The sequence below is a fragment of the Coloeus monedula genome, assembly GCF_965178545.1.
Source record: "Coloeus monedula genome assembly, chromosome: 3".
Classification (NCBI taxonomy): Eukaryota; Metazoa; Chordata; class Aves; order Passeriformes; family Corvidae; genus Coloeus; species Coloeus monedula.
This window is the reverse complement of record NC_138783.1, coordinates 8,052,751-8,077,192: the sequence shown is the minus strand read 5'-3', so window position 1 is coordinate 8,077,192 and position 24,442 is coordinate 8,052,751. Positions and strand designations below refer to the sequence as shown.

The 24,442-nt window shown below is 37.1% G+C and overlaps 1 protein-coding gene across 3 annotated transcripts in view; it reads right to left on the bottom strand.

Moving 5' to 3' along the window:
• The window catches only part of GBE1 (1,4-alpha-glucan branching enzyme 1), a 143,116-nt gene that overhangs the window by 73,750 nt on the left and 44,924 nt on the right, over positions 1 to 24,442 (bottom strand). For all 3 annotated transcript variants that reach the window (XM_082277896.1, XM_082277895.1, XM_082277894.1), the window contains exons 4-7: positions 9,676 to 9,801; positions 8,089 to 8,224; positions 5,393 to 5,483; positions 4,043 to 4,252 (exon numbers count right to left, since the gene is read on the bottom strand). In XM_082277896.1, coding sequence (XP_082134022.1) covers positions 4,043 to 4,252; positions 5,393 to 5,483; positions 8,089 to 8,224; positions 9,676 to 9,801 — 563 coding nt within the window. The remainder of the gene's footprint in view (positions 1 to 4,042; positions 4,253 to 5,392; positions 5,484 to 8,088; positions 8,225 to 9,675; positions 9,802 to 24,442) is intronic.

The following is a 24,442-nucleotide window of genomic DNA, read 5'->3' as shown; positions in this document are numbered from 1 at the left end:
AATCCCACAAAGTCTAATGAAAAAACAGGAAAAGCCTTGAAAGTCAAAACAATACTCTCAGACCTCAACAAGTCTAGAAAGGCAACATCATTTACACATTCTATTTATGTAGTGCTGTGGGAAAAATCTTTACTAGGTAATAGCTTGTTGACAATTATTTTTAAATTGTTTTCCTGATTAGTATTTTAGACACATTTGCTATTTGGAGAAATTAATTTAAATTAAAACACAATCAATCACTCCAGTTGTGATCCCACCCGGTCTCCAGAGTCTACAGCATCACTTCTAATGAACCTGGCAGCCTGAATAACCTTTGAATATGATTTTAGGAAGAAAAAATTGTTATACTTTGTAGCAGCTTCTACATACTTCCCTTGTGCAAAATTAATTACAAGTAGAATTCTTACCTAAGGTGGGAGACCATTAGCTTCCTCCAAAACTAACTAGACAGTGCCAACTAGAGTACAGGTCTGGAGTTTCTGGCACCCCTTTTATATTAAAGCATTTCCCTCTCATGAATTCAGGGCTAGAAAAGTCACAATTTTTAACAGGAACCAAGGCAAATTATATAAAAGTTTGTTTCTCAACAGAAAATATTAAAATCAACAGCAATTCTCACTGAAGCTTTGAGGTTCTGGTTTTTGGGTTGGTCGCTGAGGGAAACAGGGAGTAGACACAGATATAGACAGGCAGGATGGAGATGATGGAGAAGAAGATTCACCAAATTAACATATTTGAGGAAAAAAAACCGCTCAGGATCTACATTTTAGAAAAACTCACAAGAATGTGCAAGAGCTATTTAAATTATTAAAGTTTATTTCTGAATATCTTTGGTTGATTTTTAAAGCACAGTTTGTATGCTTTTATTGAAAGAAGTTAAGCAAAAAGTATTTTTCTATCAGCCAGTTAACTTACCTGCAAGTTCTCATTTCAATTAAATTGAGTTTCTACTCTCCTGAGACATCATGAACAGCATAATTTTAAAATGCTGTTCACAATTTACAGAAAATCTCCCTGTTCATACAACACTTGTATAAATATGGATAAAAAAAAATAAATACAAAACATTCCTTCATCTTTTTAAGTAGCACTGTGGTGCAAGATCCAATATCCAGGTTGTCTGTTGAACAGTTTTATTATTGCTTTTCTTGGATTTACTCTCTACTTATATGAATTTTACTAAAAAATAGTATTTAAATACATAAGGGATATAATCGCGTTTTTTTGGCATGGATATAGATCTTTTGCCACATTCTGTTACAGCAAGTATTCACAGTCCCCTTCACAGACAACGGAATAATCTTGCAAATGCTGTGAGATAAACTTACTTACATCTTGGCTTTCAAAGAAAATGTAGACAGACTAAACTGATAAAGCAATTGTTCCCTAATCTCTTTCACGGTAGAGAATTAGTTTCTCTCAATTCCAAAGTGAATTGAGCATCCTTTGCATTTGATGTTTAAGTACCTGTAGATTTAACAGTTCTTCCCACTACAGAAGGAAAGGGATTTAGTACAAGCTCTGTACAGGATAGAAGGCTATTCTAGCTGTAGAAATTTCACTCAGCAAGCAAGCTTTTCTGTAGACCATTCAATAGACCGTGTTTGCTGTCATTTATTTTGAGCAAACTTTCAACATCTGCCAGCAACTTGAGTCTCTCTCTCAGATTTTTATACTCCCCTCATCCAGACTAGAGCTGCTAATCCACTGGTATGGAAATTAGCAGCATGCCAATACAGACTAAATGGGGGCAAAAAAACCCCAAACCCAACATTTTCAACGAAATGTCAGTTTGATTCTTTCAGAATTTTCCTTGGGACCTGCACACACAAATAATAGGGGAAAAACATGAATGCTATTCTTTATCCAGTTCCGTCAAACTTACAATAAACATGAGGATTATAACTCTTCAGCCTTAAAACTTGACTATAAACACATAGAGAATATTTACTGTCTCAGGTATTAGGATGGCAGAAACCCTTAATGACTAGAAAAAGCTCACAGCTTCCTAGGCTTGAAAGGAAAGGAAGGGCTTCCACAACCCCAAATTTGTTGTTGAATATTGCAAGAGGGCAGGGGATAGGAAATGACATTTGAGGGACCCTCAGTCATCCAGTGAAGAGTTTCAGTTTCTCTGGTCTTTGCTACTCCCTAATCTCATCTCCTTCTCTCACAGCTCTTCCACTTCCCCTTTCCAGCATTCAGTCTGGCACCTATTCCAGTCCCATAGCACGAAAAGAAATTCCACAGAACAGGTACATATCACTGACCAAACTGAGCCATGGAAGCAGTTCTTCATTTCCAAAGAAATGCTTAACAGCTACCACAAAATGAGCTTGTTGTTTCTCTCACTTATAAATCCTCCCAAACACTCAGCAGCACTTTCTTTCCCAGCAGGAAGAACTTGCCTCGGTTTGAAACAGAGAAAGGTCCATAACTGCATTCTATTTCCCCACTAGAGATATTGGTACTCACACACTTGTTGATTATTCATAAGCATCAAATGAAATAAAATGTGCAGTGCTATCATATTGATATTAAAGCTTTAAGATTATTTGAAATACGGTTTATTTGAATACGAATTTAAAGCTTAATAGGAAGGACTAAAATGGGTTTCTTACAGTAATTAAATCACAACTCAAAAACTCCCCCTGAAACAATACATTAAATTGTCCCAAATAATAAGTAAATAAAGAACAGCTCATCCTACTAAGTACTAAAGTGCATAAGTCAGTTTTCACACTGCCCACTTGGTTTATTTGACACCATGAGTTCCATTAAACAACTGGCCTATGCTATGTAACATGACTTTTGTAATAGTGCAACGTAATCATATCCATCCAGTCCTTGGCAATTCAAGGCAAGCAAGGGAGAAAAACAGGAGAAAAAGGAAATTGAACCTGAAGCACACAGGTTAACAACTATCAGGTTAACAAGAGACCAGAACTCTACAGTTGCTGAGTGATGAGCCACCACAGGAACCATTCAAACGTAACCTTGAAAGGGTTAAAACAGAACTTTGTAATTGATAAGAAGGTCACACAAGATTATCATGCATCTCAAGGGGGGAAATAAGAGAATTTATCCTGGAATAAATGATTGATTCTGTATAGACTTTACTAAGACATGCTTTAAGGAGATGTGAAGATATGCAAAACTTATTGTGGAATGTTTAGGGAAACAAAGACAAGCAAGGGAAGAATCAAGGTGGTTCAGGGAAGAACAAATGGGAAAAATGTGAGAGGGAGACTAAAATAAGCGGGCTGCTTGTGCCTGTTTCTCCATTTAAACCACTGAAACATTCAGCATACAAGATCAATCTCCTTGCCCCCAATGCCTCAGAGAATACAAGAGTAAACAATATTAAATACTGCTAATCATCTGGCATTAATACATGCTTTGACACACACTATATTTATACTGGTTAATTAAGCTTGACCAAACTGTGTCTCTAGAACTGTCTACTGAAAATGACCCCTGTTCTGTATTAACTGTTGATTGACCTCCAGAAGCTCTTTAAAATGGAGTTAGTTGTCCTGGGGGGAAACTTTTCCTACATTTCAACAACCTGACAGTTTGGCAATAAATTTCCAGAGTTTACAAGTTTTCATCAGCTTTTCTTTTTATATAGAAACATTATCTATTATATATATGCAATATACTATATAGCAGGAAAATATTAATATTCTAGAATGCATAAAATACACAATTATATATTCCTATATAACAGATACTGAAATTGGTATTTATATAGAAATATATTTTTAAATAAAAGTAACTACACCATTATATAATACATACAGTGCACATGGTATATAACATGCACATAGGTAGCCATGGATGACAGGAAAATAACAAAATTGAAATACTATCATTTAGTGTTAGATTTTAAGCATTTAGGCAAGTAGAGGAATTTAACTCCACATACTGCAACTGTTGAACAATCCAAATGACTTTACCAGTTTAGCAAGGAGTGTAGTTTTAATAGAACTGGTATGAAATAATAACCACTAGCACAGCTGAAGTGCCATTTTATACTCACTTTGCATAGTCAAAGAGCCTGCTGTCCCAGAGCTGGTGATTGCCTCTATATCCAGAATGGAAGAAACAAGAATCCGTACCATCAAACTGGTTGAGACCATCTTCTGAGTTTTTTGAGGCGTGGCTGTGCACCACATCAAGCAGGACTGTGATGCCCATTGAGTGAGCAACGTCAATCATTTCCTTCAGGTCATCTGGAGTTCCGTACCGGCTGTGGAAACGCAGCGTGGTACAATCAGGACTTAGGCTGGCAATACTGAACAGTCATCATGGAAACCACATCGAAGTCAGCAGTTCTCCACTTTACAGATATACACAGGTTACTTTTTCAGCCTCTTAAGCAGTAGCTATGGCTTACAGACTAACATTTCAAACCATTTTTCATTATAAAAATTCCATCATCCGCACAATGTTTTGCAGAAGTAGATTCAGTTTTATTTTTCCCTTTTTAATAATACATCAAATTCAGTATAAAAGATAACAGATACAACTTAAAGCTGCTATTTAATATTGAACATTTCCTTAGCTCATAAGGGACAAGAATATATTCATATTGCTGGAATAAAGTAACACAATGATTACACAAAAGTAAATGTACATCCACAAAGTCCAGAAAATACACCATCGTCTGTTTTCCTGCTTAGTTATTTGACTTAGATACTACACCATTTTCTTATTTTTAAATGAAGATTTTTGTCTCCTGTGTCTGACACACCTTTTTTTAACTAATCAAGCCAGTTAAAAACTTCCTATCTAAATTCAGCCACTTCAGCTGCTCCAAGATTAAAACAAAAAGAAACCAAAAAAATGAAAATAAAATGAACAAACAAAAAAAAATCAAAACTTCCAGATTTATCATGATTTTCTTAACAACTACCTGAAGTAATTTTTCATCTATTTTCACTCTACACCTCAAATCATAAGTACAGTCTGTAACAAGCCTGGGAACAGGTTCCCACAGAATACACAGAGCCATGATTTTAATCAAGTTCATTATGAACAGTGTACAGTTCTGTTTGTCATAAAAGAAAGCCCTACACATCCTGCTTGTTACTGCCAAGAATTCCACAACCCCAAACCCATGCATAAAGACTGCTGAAGTGGATTACCCAGAACACGCTATGGCAGCTGAAGTTACATAAGTAACTTTTTGTCTCTATCCTATCCAAAGTGTTTCACAGAGCAGCTGATCACTCTGCCAAATTGGTTTCACATTTAAGAGGAAGGTAGAGCAAATACCTAAGCCATTGCTTCCCATTGCTACAAACACACACCTGCAAGGCAATACTGACTTCAGTGGAAAGGAAGAAAGGGAAAAGAACAGAGAAGATGCTGGAGCACTTAAACCTACCTTGATGCTGCAAAGAAACTTGTGACCTGATAACCAAAACTGGCATAGTATGCATGTTCCATAATAGCCATCAGCTGGACACAGTTATAGCCTATAATAAAAACAAATATAACAAACAAATGCATTCAGGACAGTTAAAGGAGTATATCCATTCCAATCTTCTCTCATTTTAGCTGCCTCTGACCCTAAAAGTTAGAAACTAAAGATTCAGTAACTTTCAAGAAGAAATTCTACCTAATAGTTTATACTTACATGATCTCCATTACAAATGAAACAGTCAATTTGTCAAGTGACCTACACATATTGAATCTCCTAGATGTAGACAGAAATGTGTGTAATCTTTATTTAACTTCAGAATACTAGTTATGCCAACCTGCATGTCCTGAACTTCTGCTTCGCTCCTGACACTTGCAGTCAGGGGGTGTAGGGTTAGTCACCAGACACACATACTCTGATAGAATCACAGGATGGTTTGGATTGGAAGGGAACTGAAAGATCCTCTAGTTCCCACTCCTCTGCCATGGGCAAGGATACCTTCCACTATACCATGTTGTTCAACATGCCTTCCAGGGATGGGGCATCCATAACTTCTCTGAGTAACCATTCCAGTGCCTCACCACCCTCAGAGTAAAGAGTTTTTTCCTAATGTCCAATCTAAATACACCCTCCTTCAGTTTGAAGCCACCCCATCCCTGGTCTGCACTTGGACATCAAGTCATTGACTGAAACTCTGAGTGTGACCACCCTGCCAATTCCTTATCCACCAAGTGGTCCATCTGTCAGACTCACATCTCTCCAGCTTAGAGACAATACTACAACTTCACGCCATATGAAATCATTTTACCCCTTCAGAACCACTTTTTCCAACTTTAATAGTTACATCCTCTCTACAAGAGTCTTCCGAAAAGAGAAAACACAAGTGTAATGTGCTTTATTTCTGAGTTCACTCAAGAACCAAGGAAGTCCAGGAGGGCTGGGGGACACCGGGTTGTATCACCTAAGATAGTTCAGTGCATTCTCAAGGAAGGGAACTCTAAAGAATCAGGTGTTATCTACAGGCTGTTGAGACTCACACCACCACCACTTCTCTATCAGTTTGAAGAAAATCTTCACTTCATTCCTTCATTTCAACAAGATGCTGTGGGATTTTTTTTTTATTCTTTCTGGGTTTTTTATTGCTGTGACATTTAAAACCAGAGGTATTATTAGAAGACAGTTGGCATGAGCGCAGCAATTTGTCAGATTCATTGCTGGTTTAAAATTCAGGCTTATTGTACTTATTTTTATTTACAGCATTTTTATAAATAGCAACATTACATCAAATTAATCTCATTCAATTTGCTTGCTATTTATTTCGCTATTTGTCATGCACATATTTCTACAAACTAGTAATACATTACAGCTCTCATACAGTGATGTATTTAAGCTTGTCCTAAGAAGTAAGACATTCCAGAACTGAATCTAACAGACCTTAAAAACATATTTTAGAAGTGCTTAATTTCCACAATGTTTACTTAATGTAAACAAGAAGGAATGTTAGTTATCATTTCTGTATACCCTACCTCAATTTGATACTGCTTTTATTATTTGGTGAATCAGACTTTTCAATACATTTCTCCACAAAGAAAAATTTGTAGGCAAAGCAGAATGCTTTCCTAATTCTGTAAATGCTATTAACTTCCTGGGAGAAGTGAAATTCCTTTGCAGTAAAGAGTCACAGATATGTCATGTAAAATCCAAATTTACTTTTTTATTACAGACTTCCAGATGTGCAAACTCCCTCATCTCACCTGCAACCTCAAGATTATTGAAAGGCAAAAGCCACAAAACACTGACTCAACATGTAAAGTTACAAGACCATATCTTCTTCAGGCAATCTGATAAATAAAATTAAAAAAAAAAAAAAAAACAAACACAAACACAGCCACCATCCACAGAGGTTTCAGCTACGGATGTCATGATTATTTTACAGCAGAGTGTAAAATACATATTTCATCAAAAGGCAGTAAAAGCCAGTAAGTTCTAACATTGTCCATTACAGAAACAGTGCAAAGACACCATGGGGAAAAAGTAGTTAAAGAGAAATTGAGGTGAACAGTTTTGCTCTGTTTCCTGAGATAACATTACCAGCTCTTTTACACACCCTCTCCAATATACCAGAAGTTCTTTTCCTGAAGAAGATTTTCCACATTTAAAGTTTCCTTGTTCTGATGCTTCAGAGCTACTGTTCAGGGATAAAAAAAGTCTAGCATGCTTATTCTGGCAAAACAAAGAAAAAATATGCAGGTATTTATTTTGTCTCTCCTTAGGACTAAGTTTTACATTAGTAGAACCAATTAAGGATGAAGTATTTTCTGAAGACTGTCACTAAAACAGATCCTTTTTCAAGCTGAAAGCAAACCATGCCAAAAGCAAATTGCCTGGTAATACTTACCTAGGCTTTAACAATCATTTTCCTTAAAAATTTGGAATGGGTTTTGATTCACATATCCTATTTCGGTCTTTGTTTGTTCTCCATAGATTTCACTTGTTTATAATTTTTTGCTCACATACTATAAAAATAAAATCTATTTTTATAGTATGTATAATTGCAAAATGCAAAAAAATCTATAAATACTTGACAGTTATCTTAGAATTCTAACAAGAGCGCGGGCACAAAAAAAATTATCTCTTCAAGCATTCCTGGTATTACTTACCAAGATCCTTTATTCTAGGTAGTACATTGTATGTGAAGTTTTTATAAGAAGCTACTTTCCCTTCTGGGGAAGCAATTCCCACATGTGATTCATAGATTCTTAGGCTTTTTAATCTCTTGGGGGAAGGATTCTTATGCTATAAGGAAAAAAACAAAAAGTTGTCATTAGGAACAGCTTAGGAGTCCTTCTGAATTACTATGAAGCTTGTTTGAAGATAGAGAAAACAGTAAGATAGGATCTTATTTTTTAAGCATTATCTGCCTTTTGCAGATACGTGAAATCGCTGTCTTCTCTTAATTGAAATTAATAAATGTTTTATTCCTAAAGAATACAGTTCCACAGCACAGAATCACCTATATTCTAATTACTTAGGATTAAAATATAATTTAAAAATGCCAAGTTTTGAGATGAGTACACAGCATTTCTAAATGGGTGAAAACATTTGAAGAATATAGAGGCCATTGAAGTTAATATCCTATTTTTTTGTTTATTATTCAGGTGACATTTTGAAAAGGCAGAACAAAATTAGTTGAATACACATATGTGAACAGAAATTAAAGAAACAATGTGAAGAATAAAACTTTTGGTTGAGGCTTGTTACCTTCGTTTTATTTTCACCTCTACTATTCATAAAAGTACTTCTTTTTTCCAGTAAGGCCTTGTCTTCACCCAACTGTTCTGGCCTCCTTTTCACTCGAGGTCATCCCAATCACTGCATTTCCAAATACTTACAAATTCCTTTTCTCACAGGGGATTGAGGTGTCACACAGCATCATATACAGAGTAGGCCACTAAACTGATAAAGACTATGGACTTCAATAAGAGTTACTGTACAGTATGTTATCTATTTTTTAAGAAAATATTTTCCATGTCAGTAACCTTTTCTCTTCATAATTTGAAGTGGGTGCTAAAATTTAACTCAAAATAGAGGCTACAGCACCTCTAATATAAACCACTGCATACCATTTCTCAGGGAAAACATCAAAAAGTTTAATATGAAACAACATCACTCAGACAGTCCAAACTTTCCAAATGTTCTCCTAGGGTATATTTCACATATCATGCAAAGAGTTCTCTCCCTTACAGCAGTGCATGAGAAGTAAGAGGGCTTTAAATTCAATAACGGGATTTTCCTGATACAAAGAAACTGGGATTTGACTGGAGCGTGGGCACCTTATTTTTTTAAAGTCTCTTTCTGACTTCATACAAAATTAACAATGTTGAGTACTGAACTTCGCATTTGTAGATAACCAATCCTTAAATCAAGTACAGATAATTCCCTGCTCTCCCCCCTACCACAAAGAGCCATCTTGTCCCAGAATACTTGTCAATCTTACCTAACAGGTGGGAAACCAAGTTTAAAATACCACATTAATAACTATTTTTTTATATATTCTACAGGAGGCTGAAAAAGCAGGTCAAAACCATCCATCATTAAAGATACTTATTTCTGTCAAAGCCATGAATAAAAGCCCTTCATTTCTCAGGTAGCTGTTTTAACTAGTTTGCTATCTCCTTTTATTTTCTTCCAAACAGGGATATATAGATAACACGATACACCTCTTGAAAATAATATTGAAGCCTTACTATATATGACTGTGGTGGATTCCAGTGAACCCAATCATAATTCACTTTGTCTTCATCACGGACCACATATCTTGCCCAGGGTGAAATACGATAGAGGAGGGCGCCGTTTTGAGCACGAATCACCACCTATAAAATAACACAACATATGCAGGCAGTCACTTATAACTCACAGAACACCTTCTATGCAAGCCTTAGCAGGGAATGAAATAGTAGGCTACAGAGAAATTTAATTTAAAGAACACACAAACACACAATGCAAGTCAAGAGAAGGAAGAACGACCCTGCTCGCAGAGATGATTTGCAAAGGGGCAGTAAACCAGACATGTCAGACAGGAGTGATGTTCACCAGCAAGAGCTGAAAGGTGAGGATATATACAAGCTTTATATAAGTAATGGGAGCAGAAGCCTTCCCAAATGGATTACTGTTAGGTTCCCTAATTACCCCTGTCATTGCTATTTCCTTTCCATGTTGTTATAAATTTAAATAGACATGCAGTATAATGCCATTAGGATGAGAAGTGTTATTTGTTTAACTTGGCAAACAAACAATCTAGTAAGGCAATTTTAGTATCTTAATTTCATCTTCTTTTCCATGGTCTGTGAGTCCTTAACAATGTCACACGGACTGGAACCACAGATCACACAAGCAGCACAGGACAGCTTTTGGGTCAAGATGAAGAAAAAGTTCCACCTCTCTCACCTCCTCCCACCCTATCCCACCTTCCCTCTCCTCAGCACAGAAGGAACAGCACCACTCTAGTTTTGCTTGGTATCTTGGGTGCCACTAAAACAGTAACACAGATGGTCTGCAAATTTAAAACCTAGAAATGTACAAGCAAGTGAAGGCGTGGAATTCTTAATTCTGGTTTTTTGAAGAAATTGATGACGGAGACTTTTAGTTTGGTTGTTGGTTTTATGGGGCTTTTTTATTTTGTAAGAAAAACCATGAAATTATAAGAAGCTTCAAATAAAAAGGGAAGGGGGTTGAGCTTTTTTCCCATTCTTTTTTTTTCTTTTTTTGGTTTAAAAAAGTGAATTGTCATTGCTCTTAATTCATAACAGGTAGTCTGGAAGACAAAATTACCAAAGAATTGCCTTTTCATCTCTGGCAATTGTCTTTCACTGTTTTGATAGATTATCTGTATCCTTAACCCAACCACGGAAGAAGGCAAGATCACAGAATCGCGGCATACTTTAGTTGAAAGGGACCTTTTAAAAGTCATCTAGACCAACAAAGAGGAAAATATGTATATGCAGAAGGTTAATGGAAGTTGACAGAAAAAGGCAAGGGAAGTATGATTGCTGTGCCTCAGTACATAGTATTAATTCCAACAATTCAAAATAGGTTTTATAAGATGGAGTAATTAACACCAAAAACCTCATCAGAAAAAGCTGAGAAAGTTATTGCAAAGATTGTACAGTTGCATGGAAAATTTATTCCGTTAACTGCACTAGCAAAGCTGACCCAAAGAGTACTTCTGCAAATTACATCAACACTGTGAAGATTCTCCTTGCTGATATAGCATTGACAATCTGCAAATTACTCTTAAGATAATAAAACTTATCTCCTCTTTCTAATATCACACTTCTGGTGATGCTATTGCTTCCTTTATTATTTTGCCTCAATTTACCCATCACAGAAATAAGACAATTACTGCATATAATAACCTACTCATGTTGACATTCCTTTTTTCTAGTATTTTAGTGTAATTCATACTAGACAGGCTTATGAAGGGTGAGCACATTTAAGAAATGTGAAGTAATTAATCTACATTCAGAACATTAATTAGCTCTAGTACTGGTTTAATCCAAAGATGATACTGGAGGGGAAAACTTAAAATTTCTTTATTATGGTATATTAATTCAGTCACGAACAGTCTTTAATTTAAACCATTAAGCAATGAAAAGGTTGGGGGAAAAAAAGATATTAGAAAACCATTTAAATGATCAACCAGTTATTTCACTTTTTCAACTAACACTTCTACAGATATACTGCACAACCAATCTCTGTACCCCATCCTTCTGACAAAGTACAAGAACTTCTGTTGTTCTGTAGTGACTTAAACTGACTATATTTCCCCTCATTTGTGAGACACCAGCGCATTTGATTTACCATTTATTCGGAAGTCATTTTGTTCAAGTACTAGTTTTTCATTTATTCAAAACACTTACAAAGCCAAGTTTAATGATTTCACTTTCCAGGAACTGAGAGACTTACAGGAAGTTGTACAAGTTTCTAGCAACTTTCACAGACAGAATTTTAATAGATAAAACTAAAACTTCCAAGAAATACATATATTTATTTGTCATATATAATGATAGTAATAATGTAGAGCCATAAAAAATGGTGGAGATCTACCATTCTAAGGGTTGGGTTTACACACTTGAACAGTCAAACTTTAGAGTCTGCTCTGTTTTAAGGCTCACAATCTAAATTTTTGTTTTGAAACTTTATTTTCAGTTCTATTATGCAAAGATACAAGAAAACTCCCATGCTCAAAAGAAAAGGATACATTTCTCCAACAACAGAAGTCATGAAACTAAACCATGCAAATATCAGAAAAATCTCCAAAAAAAAGTGGGGGAGCACTTATTTTAAACAAGTAATCATAAAATTTATTCGTTGCTTTCTTTACAGTGTAGGTGGTCTTAAGAAACATTTTTCAAATATATCCAGCCATGGTCATAGATTAAACTCACCCCAACAGTACAAACCTCAAGCTTGCTCATTTGTTGCTGCAATTTTTGAGTATCATGGGCTGTCCACAGAGAAAGCAGAGTCAAGAAAACAATTATTACAACCCTACAGCTGGTAAAGTTGAATCCTTTCCTTCTCTACTTTGTAGATGCATAATCAACTCGGTGTCCTTACAGATCTATCAGGTGATCCCCGACAATTTCAATTCTTAGCTCCTATGCTTGTTTAATACCTTTCTTAATTTTATGTGAATACCATTTACAGAGTCTCTCCTAGGCTTAATTAACAAGGTCTGTACTCAGCTTATTCCTCTCTCCTGATATTGTATAAAGTTTATTAATAAAGTTAGAAATAAAAAGACTTCAAATAATGTTTTCTGAAGTTTCTTGAGATAGAACTCTCACACCATCATGCTTAGCTGAAGCAAGAGCAAAAAAAAAGAAAAAAAAAAAAACTGGAAAAAGTTGAATGGCACCACAAAACAAATAGCAATTCAACCCAAGACTGACAAAAATAACTCTACTGAAAACAGTCTGACACCTTTAATTCCCATATTTTTGCTATTTCTTGAAACAATTACAGATAAATAAGTGTTGCAACAAAAGGAGTAAAAATATAAAGCACACATAAAACAAAGACAGGTAAAAACTCTTGCTCCACTCACCCCAAATTATGACTTGTGGTCCCTTCTCTGCAATGTCCAGATATAAAAATTAGCTGCTGGGTATACTCTGAATGTGCTGTTACAGATTTTACATGTAAGGAATACTGAATATAGTCATTACACAGCCATTTTGACAGAGTACCTACAAATCTGTTTAGCAGATACTGTACTTTTCCTCCAAATTAGTTTGAAATGAGTAAAAACAAATTCATAAAAGTTGCAGCCTAACTAGCTACTACTTAGTTCATCAACACTTTATAGCTGACTTTACATTTTCTCATTAACTCAAATAATTGTTCTCTAAAGAACATACATAAAACCATAATGTACATTAAATTAGGCTTCTTCAAGCTGGCCTTGGGATTTACCTACATCATTTTCTAGAGGCCCTGATCATTCCTCAATGTATATGAGGAGGCACATCTCACTATTTGATAAAAAAACTAGAGCCCCCATTAAATAAAGCTTTTAAAATGCATACTACTACAGCATGAAACACATGTCAAGTGAACCAAGCAAACTGACAAAAACTTAGCCTCTCATCACAAGTAACCTGTTTTACACTTATTTAGACTTTAGTTAGAGAAAATCCTAGGTAAAAATAGCCCCTGTGCTTCTGATCCTATTATTACAGAAAACACTCCAACAAGAGGACAAGTGCAGGGGGAAAAAGGAAATCCAAGTTTCTGACACAAAGTAATACATCCTCCCCAAATAGTTAAAAAACAGAGAAAACTGGTTAAGAAAGAAACCAGGATCTCAAAAGAGTAATATTTACACTGCTGTCTTGGGGTGACTTTTATGATGTGTATCCCCTGTAGCTGTTCTATGCCCAGAAATTAATTTTGTGCCTTTCTATGCCTTTAAACTGAGCCTGAGAGGGGGAAGAGGAAAAAAAAAAAACCTGAGCAAAACTTTTCAATGCAGTTTGTTTCAAGGACACAGAGATAGAGACAGCTCTCTGCATTGAGCTAACAGCAGCAAGAGCAGAGGAAGCAGCTTGCTTGCTTTTCAGCCAGCTTTCGGCCCTTTTACTCCGGAGAGAGACAGAGAGTTGAACTTTGTTTTTCCTGTGACTTTGGTTTTTTTCCTTCTTTTTTGGACTGTTTCAACATCATAACATTTTGGGAGAGTTCTCCACTGAGGCCTGGAGGTGGGCCCACACCGACCCAGCTCGAAGGAGGGGGAGAGAGATGTACAGAAGGACTCTGAAATTTTCCCAGGTTTCTCTCCACAGTGAGAGGTTTTATTATTTACCATCATTATCCTTCTCCTGTGTGTTTGTTAAATAAATAGTTTCTATCTCTTTCACTTTCCTTCGAGGAAAACTCATTTTTTTCTGAACCTGGTGGGGGAGGGTAGGTTGTAACCTGACTTCTATCAGAGGATATTTTTCTTCCAAATTTGTCCAAACCAGCACAACTGCCCAAATTTAGACAGAATGAAATGAAGACAAAATAAGTGGTGAAGAACTTGCCACCATCTACATTAACCACTTCTTTGAGACATGAGATAAATATATTATCAAACTGTATAATACACGGACAACATGATTTTGTGCGTGTATGTAGAGAGGGAAATGTCTTAAAACAGCAAGCCTGTCTAGAATTCTATTAAAAAGAGCTTTTTTTTCCCCTATTCCACAGTCTCCAAGATGGCTTTCCCATTGGAAACTTCTAACAGAAGAATGTAGGAAATTCAAAGTAAGTCATGCTGAATTTGCCTACATCAACTTTACAAACAGCTCACCTAAATAGTTCAGCATTTCCCCCCCCCCACTCCCCTACTGGTAAGCATTCAAAATCCTTGATGAGACCTTGGAATGTCACACGATTCTGGCTTCCAAGTGAGATATAAATACATGTAAATAAATGGTCTCACACAAATGAGTGTCAGAAAGATGGAATGAAAACGTCCTTCAAAACATGACATTAAAAAGTCAATTTGCTCTAAAAATGGACATGGCACAGACACACAGTTTATATAAGTACAACTGCAAAACAAAACAAGTGAAGACCTTAACCTACACTGTACACCTTTTGTATGGAGAGGTTAAAAATTTATGTTTGGTATTCATTTTCCATTATAGGGATTCATTTTCCATTATAGGGATGTCGGGTGTATTTTCAAAGTTTTTGTCTGAAGTGTTCAGCATCTTGAAGTTTAGCATCCCAAACCACTGTGGTAAGTGCTGTGGATTTCACAGATGACTGCATCCAGCATAGAAAAAACATGCCCTTAAACCTGAGTTTTACAGTATCAGTGCTACTAAGTGATTAGTTTTGAAGAACTTTCAGATCTGAATACAGAACAGTAGAAAAACAAATGTATGGCTGAAGTCAGAGAAAACACAACCAACAAAGGCTGGCTTTGAAGGTATGCAAAAACTAGTGTGCAAAAGTGCATCTCAATTTTCCAATTTCTGGACTGCAGGAAGACAAAGCAGGACCTATTTCTCACAACAACATTAGTACCAAAGTGACAATGTGTTCCATGTCTTTCCACTAGAGGATAGGAAATTCATGAAATGGGGAGTAAGCTGTACGATAAAACTTAATATAGGGGCTATGAGTCTGTTTGATGATGTTTATAACTCTCAAAAGCAGTTTATTACAGTTAAGGGGAAACCATCACTCTGAGGTCAGTCCAGTATCATAAAGAAAAGGCAATAACACATAGGAGCAATTCAGAAGCTGAAATAGGTCTCATTTAATGTAATGATGCTGCCAATGCAGGACAAGTGAGATTGAGAGGCCTTGATTTTTCAGGCATTTGAGACTCTTGGGTATCCCATTATTCTGCCTTTCCAAAATAACACAGGCCTTTTATATCACCCACAGTACATTTGCCAACTCCTTCTGGATGTCTTGGGGCATTTAAAGGAAAACTCTGTGCTTACATTCAGGCAATTTTCAACCTACTGTGACTCAGTGAGATCTTCTGGCTTCTTATGAAGAGACACCACACATTTTTTTCCTTACATGATAGTTGGGGTTTTGGGAATTCCCCTTCTGTTTTCTTTTTTCTCTTGAGGAATTTTTCCCCATATATGTTGCCGGGGCGACAAATTGCTGGGTGCTAGGGAGAAACAAAAGACCTGGCCACAGAGGGAGGGGTCCAACGGGGCTACTTTGTTTCACCTGAGTTTGTGGGCAGTTGTTCTCAGAGGGAGAGAGAGGCTGCCTTTGTCAGCACTGCAGGCTTCTGCTTTTTTGGCTGCCTTCCTTCTACCATGAGTGGAGCTCGCCCGCTGGAGCGGCTGTTGCACCGGGACCCTAACACCTCACCTTGGTAAAAGAGGGACCTTTTCCCCATCTGCTCGGGTGTCTCAGGGAGAAACCCCAGGATTCCCAAGCCCACCTTTCCCTGCCCTGCTGGGAGCCAGGCTGCAGCCGCCCTGACCCCACTGTTGCTTTGCGCCTTTGCTACTCTGTAGCCCCGCACGCCCTGCCTGCAGAGACCTCGGGAGAGGGGTTCCCACTGCAGCTCCGGAGCTCGATACATCTCGTCTGCCACCCGGGATTTGGGCTCGTCCCTGCCGTTCCAGCTGCTGTTCCCGAGGGTCCGGCCGGACACCGGGATCAGCTGCCCAGGGGTTTGCGAAGCCTTTGTCCCATCCCTTCCCGGGATCCCAGGCCGCCAGTGCCGCGTGCTCCCCGAGCTCGCTCCGGAGCGCCCCCTGCAGCCGCGGGGGAACCATCGCACCTGCCCTGCTCACCGGGAGCCGCCAGCGCCCCTGCCGGCTGCGAGCGGAACTGCACCCGAGGGGAAAGGGCCCGACAGCCGAGAAGGCTGGGACTGGGTTTGGGATTGTTTGCTGCTACTGCCATGGTTACTGCTGTTTGTTTGACTGGTTATACACATATAGATATATAACAGTAAAGAACTGTTATTCCTATTTCCCATATCTTTGCCTAAAAGCCCCTTGATTTCAAAATTATAATCATTTGGAGGGAAGGGGGTTGCATTTTTCATTTCAAGGGAGGCCCCTGACTTCCTTAGCAGACACCTGTCCTTCAAACCAAGACAACAATCTATAATTACTAAAAAGTATGAAAGGTTTACAACAAATTTAAAAGCTTTGTCACAAATACAAATTCAGATAAAACATAAATCCACCTGTAAAAATGGAGCTTAATGTGGTTTTGCTATTTATGACAGATGAAACTGTGCAGGAGATCAGGACACAAACTACCACATTTAAAATTCGTATGTTTATGAATATCCCTTTTTTCTTTGTGTTTGCCTACCTTCATCTTCTCTTCACATCAGCTCCATTTGGCTACCCCAACTTCCAAAGTACACATACATAGATCTCTAGAACAGTGTGAGAGAATAATTCAAGGGACAGTTGTACAAGATCAGACAAATGCTCTGCTCAGCAACCACTCCTTTAGCTTTCAGTTCCTGCATCTAAAGCAGACTTCAAATCCATACATGAGCATTTCATTTAATTATGATGTGCTCCCATAAGGTGTCTGCCTCTGTTTCCATTAATTAGGAGACAGGGTCAAACATCAGAAATAAAAAACCATGCTGTCATTCCTTATTTTTCAGATATTTATTTTGATTTAAAACTATAATCTTCTGGACTAGTTCTTAAAAAAAAAAAATATATATATATATATATAAAGAATTTAGACATCTTTCTGCTGTTTGAGAAATTTGTTATATAGTGGTTTATCACTTATACTCAAGTTGGGGAAAGGAAAATGAGGAAATGATAACTAACTAACTAACTGATGAATATATGCAAGCCAATAAATTGCTCTGAAACACTGTATTATTATTTCATTACTTTAATAGCGTGAAAGCATTTAGAATGATTCTTGGTATATGTGGCTTTTAATACAACGATGAAATTAAATTGGCCATCAAATCAACAATAGCTAATAAATGAGAGTGTGGACTAGCTTTAATATAAATATGGAAATGTCAGTAAGTTGTAATATAAGGGCAATAAGCTATTATTTCAGCATTTTACAATCTATAGTATTTCATCAGCTTCAGATCTATTCATTTCTGACACAAAATTATCCAAATATAAAAGCCACAGGAATACAGGTGGAAACATCATCTCATCTCAATAACACGCATCTGATTTAAAAGCAAGTTCAAGCCAAAACATAAAACAAGGGCAGGATAAACTCTTGAAGACTCCCTAGGAAGTTTACATTAGATGCTGTGATAACATAACAAGGTTTTTCTACTACATGAAATTTACTAGAAATTTAGCATCAAGGTATTTCCCTCCCTCAGTTGTTCTATAAGTACATGAAGACTGAAAACAACTGCTTGAATATCAAGTCTTTTTTAGTATAATGTGCACTGTAGAAAATAAAAGTTTACCTTTTTACATTTGCTGTAGATAAATAGGGTAACCAAGAAAAAGCACTATAAATTTACAAGAATACAAAAGAATTTGACCCAATATACTTTGGACACATTGCTCCTGTAAGAAAACCTGGTCTTAGATTTTATTTCATAAATGCTGTTCATTTTCAAAGACATGTCCTGCATTCAAGACACCAATACAATCCTGCTATTCTCTTTTTCCTAAAATTGTACATTCTTTTCTCAACACCTTCAAGTTGCTCCAGAAACAGAATCACAGAATTGTTTAGGTTGGAAAAGATTGAGTCTGTTTGATGCCATGAAGATTATTTGTCTTTTCTTTTATACCCCTGTTATACCTTTTTACAACTTCTGTATTCTTAGTGCTTTTTGCCTACATTCTTGGACTTGTTTGTTCAGCTAGGAGACTAAACATTTTAGAAGCTTCGTAGTTTGGGATCAGTGTGCCCCAGACCCCAAGGTCCTCTCCAGAACACCTTCTGTAAACTGAGATAGAACCATCCAGGGGAAGGCTCCTTGGGGAGGGGAGCTCACTCGAGCCTCTCATTGGGGAATCTTTGATAGATCTGCTAATTAGTAACACCTATAATGTGATACCAGATCTTTTGGGGGTGTGCATTGCGATGTGCATTTCAGTGCATTCGACCTGGACGTAGTGCCCCTAAGGATCCATAAAATAAATACCAAGGTAAAATCCCTTTTTCCCTTCTAACCGTGTTTGACTCTTGATTTTAAGACCAGGAAAAGGCATCAGTTAACCCAGCACCACTGTGCTCACAACTAAGCCATGTCCCCAAGTGTCACATCCATATGTTTTCTTGAAAACTTCTGGGGATCGCAACTCCAGGACTTCCCTGTTCCAATGCATGACCACTCTTCCAGTGAAGAAGTTTTACCTAATATCCAATCTACACTTCTTCTGACACAACTTGAGGACATTCCTCCTTGTCCTGTCACTCCTTACCTGGGAGAAGAGACTGACCCCCACCTTGCTATGGTCTATCAGCTGAAAGTACCCTTCCCTGTACACCCCTGCCTGTCCTTTTTCTTCCACAAAAAGTATCAGTCCTGACTTTAGCACCCAGGACAGAATGCACAGTTCTGATCATCTTTTGCCAGTGGACAGTGTACACTGAGGCCATTTACAACAGCAAATAAAATCATATCACCACCTCACAAACACAGAGGAAAAAAGAGAGCAACTACTCCTTTCTTTCTACAGGTCAGTACAAGTTGGTGAGAGAAGCACTAGAGCATAGAGGCAGCATTTTGGTATGTTTGGTTCTTAATGCCTGGGAGCACAGCAGAACACTTTCTGATAACACAGTGCAACCTGCTGCAGAGCCCAGGACTGAAATCTAAAGTTTCTTCTCTGACAGTTTGCTTTAAAGAAGCTTTAGATAAAAATACAAAGCCTGATAAAAATTTGGGATTGAACAGAACAGTTAAGAGCATTATTCTGTGATTGTCTCACTCTACCTAACAGATTTTAGAGGCCAGATATTTTTTTCCCTTTAATAGCCTCAGAAATATAAGGCAAGAAAGGAAGAAGCAAACACAGCTTCTCCACCACTGCCTCGCCCTTCTTGCTCCTGCATAGCCCTGTAACAAAGCTCAGGAGAGGCAGCAAGGAAGTAAATGAATCAGCTCTTCAACACTTCAGCTTCCCCTAGTTTAGGAGTACCTTCCCAAATGAACCTTTACCCAAACTGGTGGGGCAAGAGGCATGGAAAATGGGAGATCTTTCCAGAACTCAACTTCCCCTGAAAAACTGCCATACTCCATTCATACTGTTCCAAATAACCAAGAAATCAAGTGTATCTGTCAAGGTGCTTGTACTCACTGAAGTTATTTCCTTACAGTGAATTGAATATAAACCTTGAAATGAAGTTTTGGAAAGAATGGACAGCATGTTACTTCTTCCAGGCTGTTCTCCTTCCTAAATTGCAAATTGGTTACACTGGCAAGAAAAAGTAATAGAACACTAGTCACATTATTCCTTCCCCCAGCTTTATTTTCCTCATCATTTTATGATTACTGTCAAAACTATGTCAGCTGATACAAAGCTGTCTGGTTTGCTGTTTTTCTTCTTAACAGTTTTCTGGAAAGGAAACCTGCTAAAGGGGCAAGCATTTAAATCAAATATTGAAAAAATATGCCTTAGTTATCAGACATAATAGTACTTTTCAGGTGTTTTACATGTTTAACAAAGTTCTGCAGACAAATCTGTGTCATTCATAAAGCACTGGAGATTTATTTCCTCTGTAAATACATCACAACATCAGCTATTACAATCTAAACTTATTATGGACATTAAATATTTGTTCACAATTCCCCCTTCTTTCCCCTTCCCTTCTCCCTCAGGGAAAGAAAATAAACTAAAAATAAAATACAATCAAGATATGAAAAAGACAAAAGCCTATCCTTCTAAGCCAAGTCATGAAGTCATGCCTCGATTTTCCAAAAGAGGGAGATGCAGCTCCATTTGTGATTTTAGTACTTCAATTGCATTGAAGAACTTCTGAACATCTTTAACTAGTTTACTAGATCAGGTAAAAAAAGGAAAGCTTTTGTTCCTTTTTCTATTTCCGTGTTTCTCTTAGAAAACAAAGAGAAACTAGTATTAACAAAAATACAGAAAACAATGTATTAGGTATTTGAATAAAAAAAGTAATTCAAAAGACGAAGCCAGCAGCCTAGTATTATAAAATATCTATGCAGATAGAAATACCAGAGGAAAATCAAACTGTCAAAATCCAGGAAACCATAGGAGAGTTGTTAAAAATGAAAGCAACATCACAGAGAAACATTCCCAATTGATTTTAACAGTCAAATGCATAGAAAATACTTCACTTAATCATCCAAGTACATGGATTTATAACTGTTACTTATGCAGAGGCAGCATTATTAGGTATGAGGGACAGCCAGTTTATTTTCACAAAGGGAAAACACATCTGTGCTGAGGGAAAGCATTCAAATTTTTCTTTCAGTCTAGAATCCTGATTTTTAAAACCTTTTTCCAAAATAAAATTAATAAATCAAAGGAAAACTGGAATCTCTAAAACACCCAGTTCAAAAAAGATTTCCTCCCCCCATGACTTAACCAGAAACAAGTTACTATAAAAACAGTGATGAAGGTGAAAGACTATAACAATTTGTATGCACAATATAAAAGCATTCCTGTGGGTATTCTGTTGGTCTCTTAATTAAGAGGCTTGGGGTACATGAGCATGGTTTGAAAAGCACCCATAATAATAAAGCACATTATACATACAATACACATACAGTAAGTGTAACTTATTAGAGTTGTTTCAAGCCATGCCAAGTAGAAAAGAAGCTGATGAAGTATGTAATGGGGCACCCAAGCATTAAGAATTACTTATCCTCAACTATAAAGCATTTGTATCAAGGACAACTGCTGCATAATGCACCTTGCTACTGGGTGGCTGTGCCACACTGCAGAGAATGTCAGGAGCTTTCCCTAGAAAGTGATCCTATCCTCCAAATAAAAACAATTCCCGTAAGAATCACAGCCATGCATATATACTCTTAACATGGACTCTCAAATTCTGTCTCAAGACCTCTTCTTTAAGAGGTCTCCCTCTTTTCCTCAAGGAAGAAAAAAAAAAAAAAAATCATCACATTTTCTTAAACATACACCTCATAGTAATTGAAACAATTAGTCTTCTGTATGGATAAACTAAAAAGTAAAGTATTTTAAAGTATTTTTAAATAGCAAAACCTCCTACCAGAGAATTGTGCAATCTTCAAGTCACAGGGGAACTAAGCCTGCCAAAATAACTGAACAAGAATATTCTCAAGTACTGAACTCAGTCTGCAACAAAGGCTCCAAAGAACAACAGCCCACTGCATAACAATGGTTCAGCGGTGCTGCAACTTCTCCTATGAGTCCATGAGGAGTTGCAAATTGTTTACTAAATCCAAACAGGCAACATCAAGAGATCATTTACCTCCCAATGAGATAACAACTCTTCCTGCTGGCAAACCTCATCTGCAACCCAAAAAAGTCTACAATAACTTGCTGAAGGGTCATGGCTCACTATCACATGGTGAAACATGAAGGGTACTGCCACAGAATTAATGTTCTACTCCCCTTCAGCATGACTTATATCTAGAAATGTATACAATAGATAACTTCAATCCTGTTCTGTAAGATTCAAAATCCCAGGAATGCCATGTCTGTTTCTTCTTGCACATAGGTTAGGTACAGTGATGCTGCAGAACACTTGTTTCATTCACTGTTCAACTTTGCAGACCTGGTGATTGCTTTTTGGATTGTGTTTTTTTTGCATCCTACTGACCATTTAAGACAGGACATTTAAGTGATACAGAACTTAGCAGACAGAGCAAGGATATTCCCTCTTCCCCCAAGCTAAGGTACGAACCAGAATAATTAGAAGTATTTCAATGTATACATGTAAGGAAACAGCAAACATTTCTTCAGGAAGCTTTCCACTGAAATCAAGTTTAGGACCTCTGCTCACGGTACCCAAGACTCCCTTTCTAAAAGCCATCTGACTGCACATAACCTATCCCACAATGAGAACAATCTTCCCAGGGAAGTGCTGGATTCCCCAAGGTTGGACACTCAAGATACAGCCAGACAGGGTGCTGGGCTGTCGTGACTAGGCCATGGTTTTGCCAAGAATGGTTGGACCAGAGGATCCTTGAGGTCCCTTCCAACCAGGTATTCTATGTTTATGTTCACATCTTACAACCCTGAAAGTTCACCACATCTTTAACACCTCTGTCCCTAGAACTCTAGCCACCAGCCTGACATTATTAAAAGATTTCCTGGTTTTTCAAGTTCTCATTATAAACACATTTTTGACTTCAGACTGCTTGAAGTTCATGAGACCTGAACTCCACACCAGTCTGGTACTATGCTGCTGCACCTCCTGATCAGTAGGGTCAGATGCAACACCATCTATTTCATCAGTGACAGTAATTACACTTGATTAATTTTACTAGCAGTGGTTCCCTGACACAGATTAACCTACCTGCTCACCATATTTGATTCCTTTTCAAGGTTTACAAGTTAAACACAGAGCAAGCAGATCTACTACGAAGTATAGGATACAGTGGTAAAACTGTAAGGATTATGTTTTAAAACTATTCTTCACAACTAGCTTTCCTCTACCCAGCACCTCATGAAATGTACTTTCTGGTACTTTTAATCATGATTAATAAACTGTTAATGTTCTGACTCAATGTAGTTCTTCCTTTGCACACTTGAATATTAAAAAGGGTAATACCTTTGGACGGGAAAACTATTAAAACCAGTCGTAGTAAACTTTGAAAGCACTTTGTACAAACTTATAAAAGAATTGTGTTGTTCGTGCTTGTCCCAATCCTATATTGGACTTGGCACCTATAACTGCTGTTCAGCAATCACTGAAACCACTCACACACGCAAGAGCAGAATATCAGTAGAAAAATATTGTGCTAACAAGTGCACAAGATATCAAATCTAATCACCTCATTACAGTACAAGATGGTCCCTCAAAAAAAACCTATAAACGTCACCATTTAAATACACTGAATATACATATATACATACACTGACATGGGAAGAAGAAAAGGATAAAGACTCAGCAAATAATGGAATGCAGAGTTTTTAAAAAGTTTCTGACACTTTCTGAGGTGCTCTTTCCATGAAAAGTGTATGAACTACATCTCATGAATATACAAGTGATATTTAGTTGCATATATCAATTCATGCACCTACCCAGCACATGGTTAACTAAAGTCTCAGATGAGTTTATTACTCTAAAATATTATTGTTTTGGTAATAATTTCAGAAATCACATCTCTATTGTCATTACTAGAAAGTTAACCAATATTTTAATATATCCTCTATTTTAATATATTCTCTCTCTATTTTAATATATCCTCTCCAGCTCACAAAAGAAAATTTAGTGGTACTGCTATACCAATTCTTTTCCTATTCAATGTTCCAGAGCAGCAGGTAGCTCTATCATAAATGCCAATATTTTTTTAAGTACTGATCTTGCCATCTATTTTTTTGA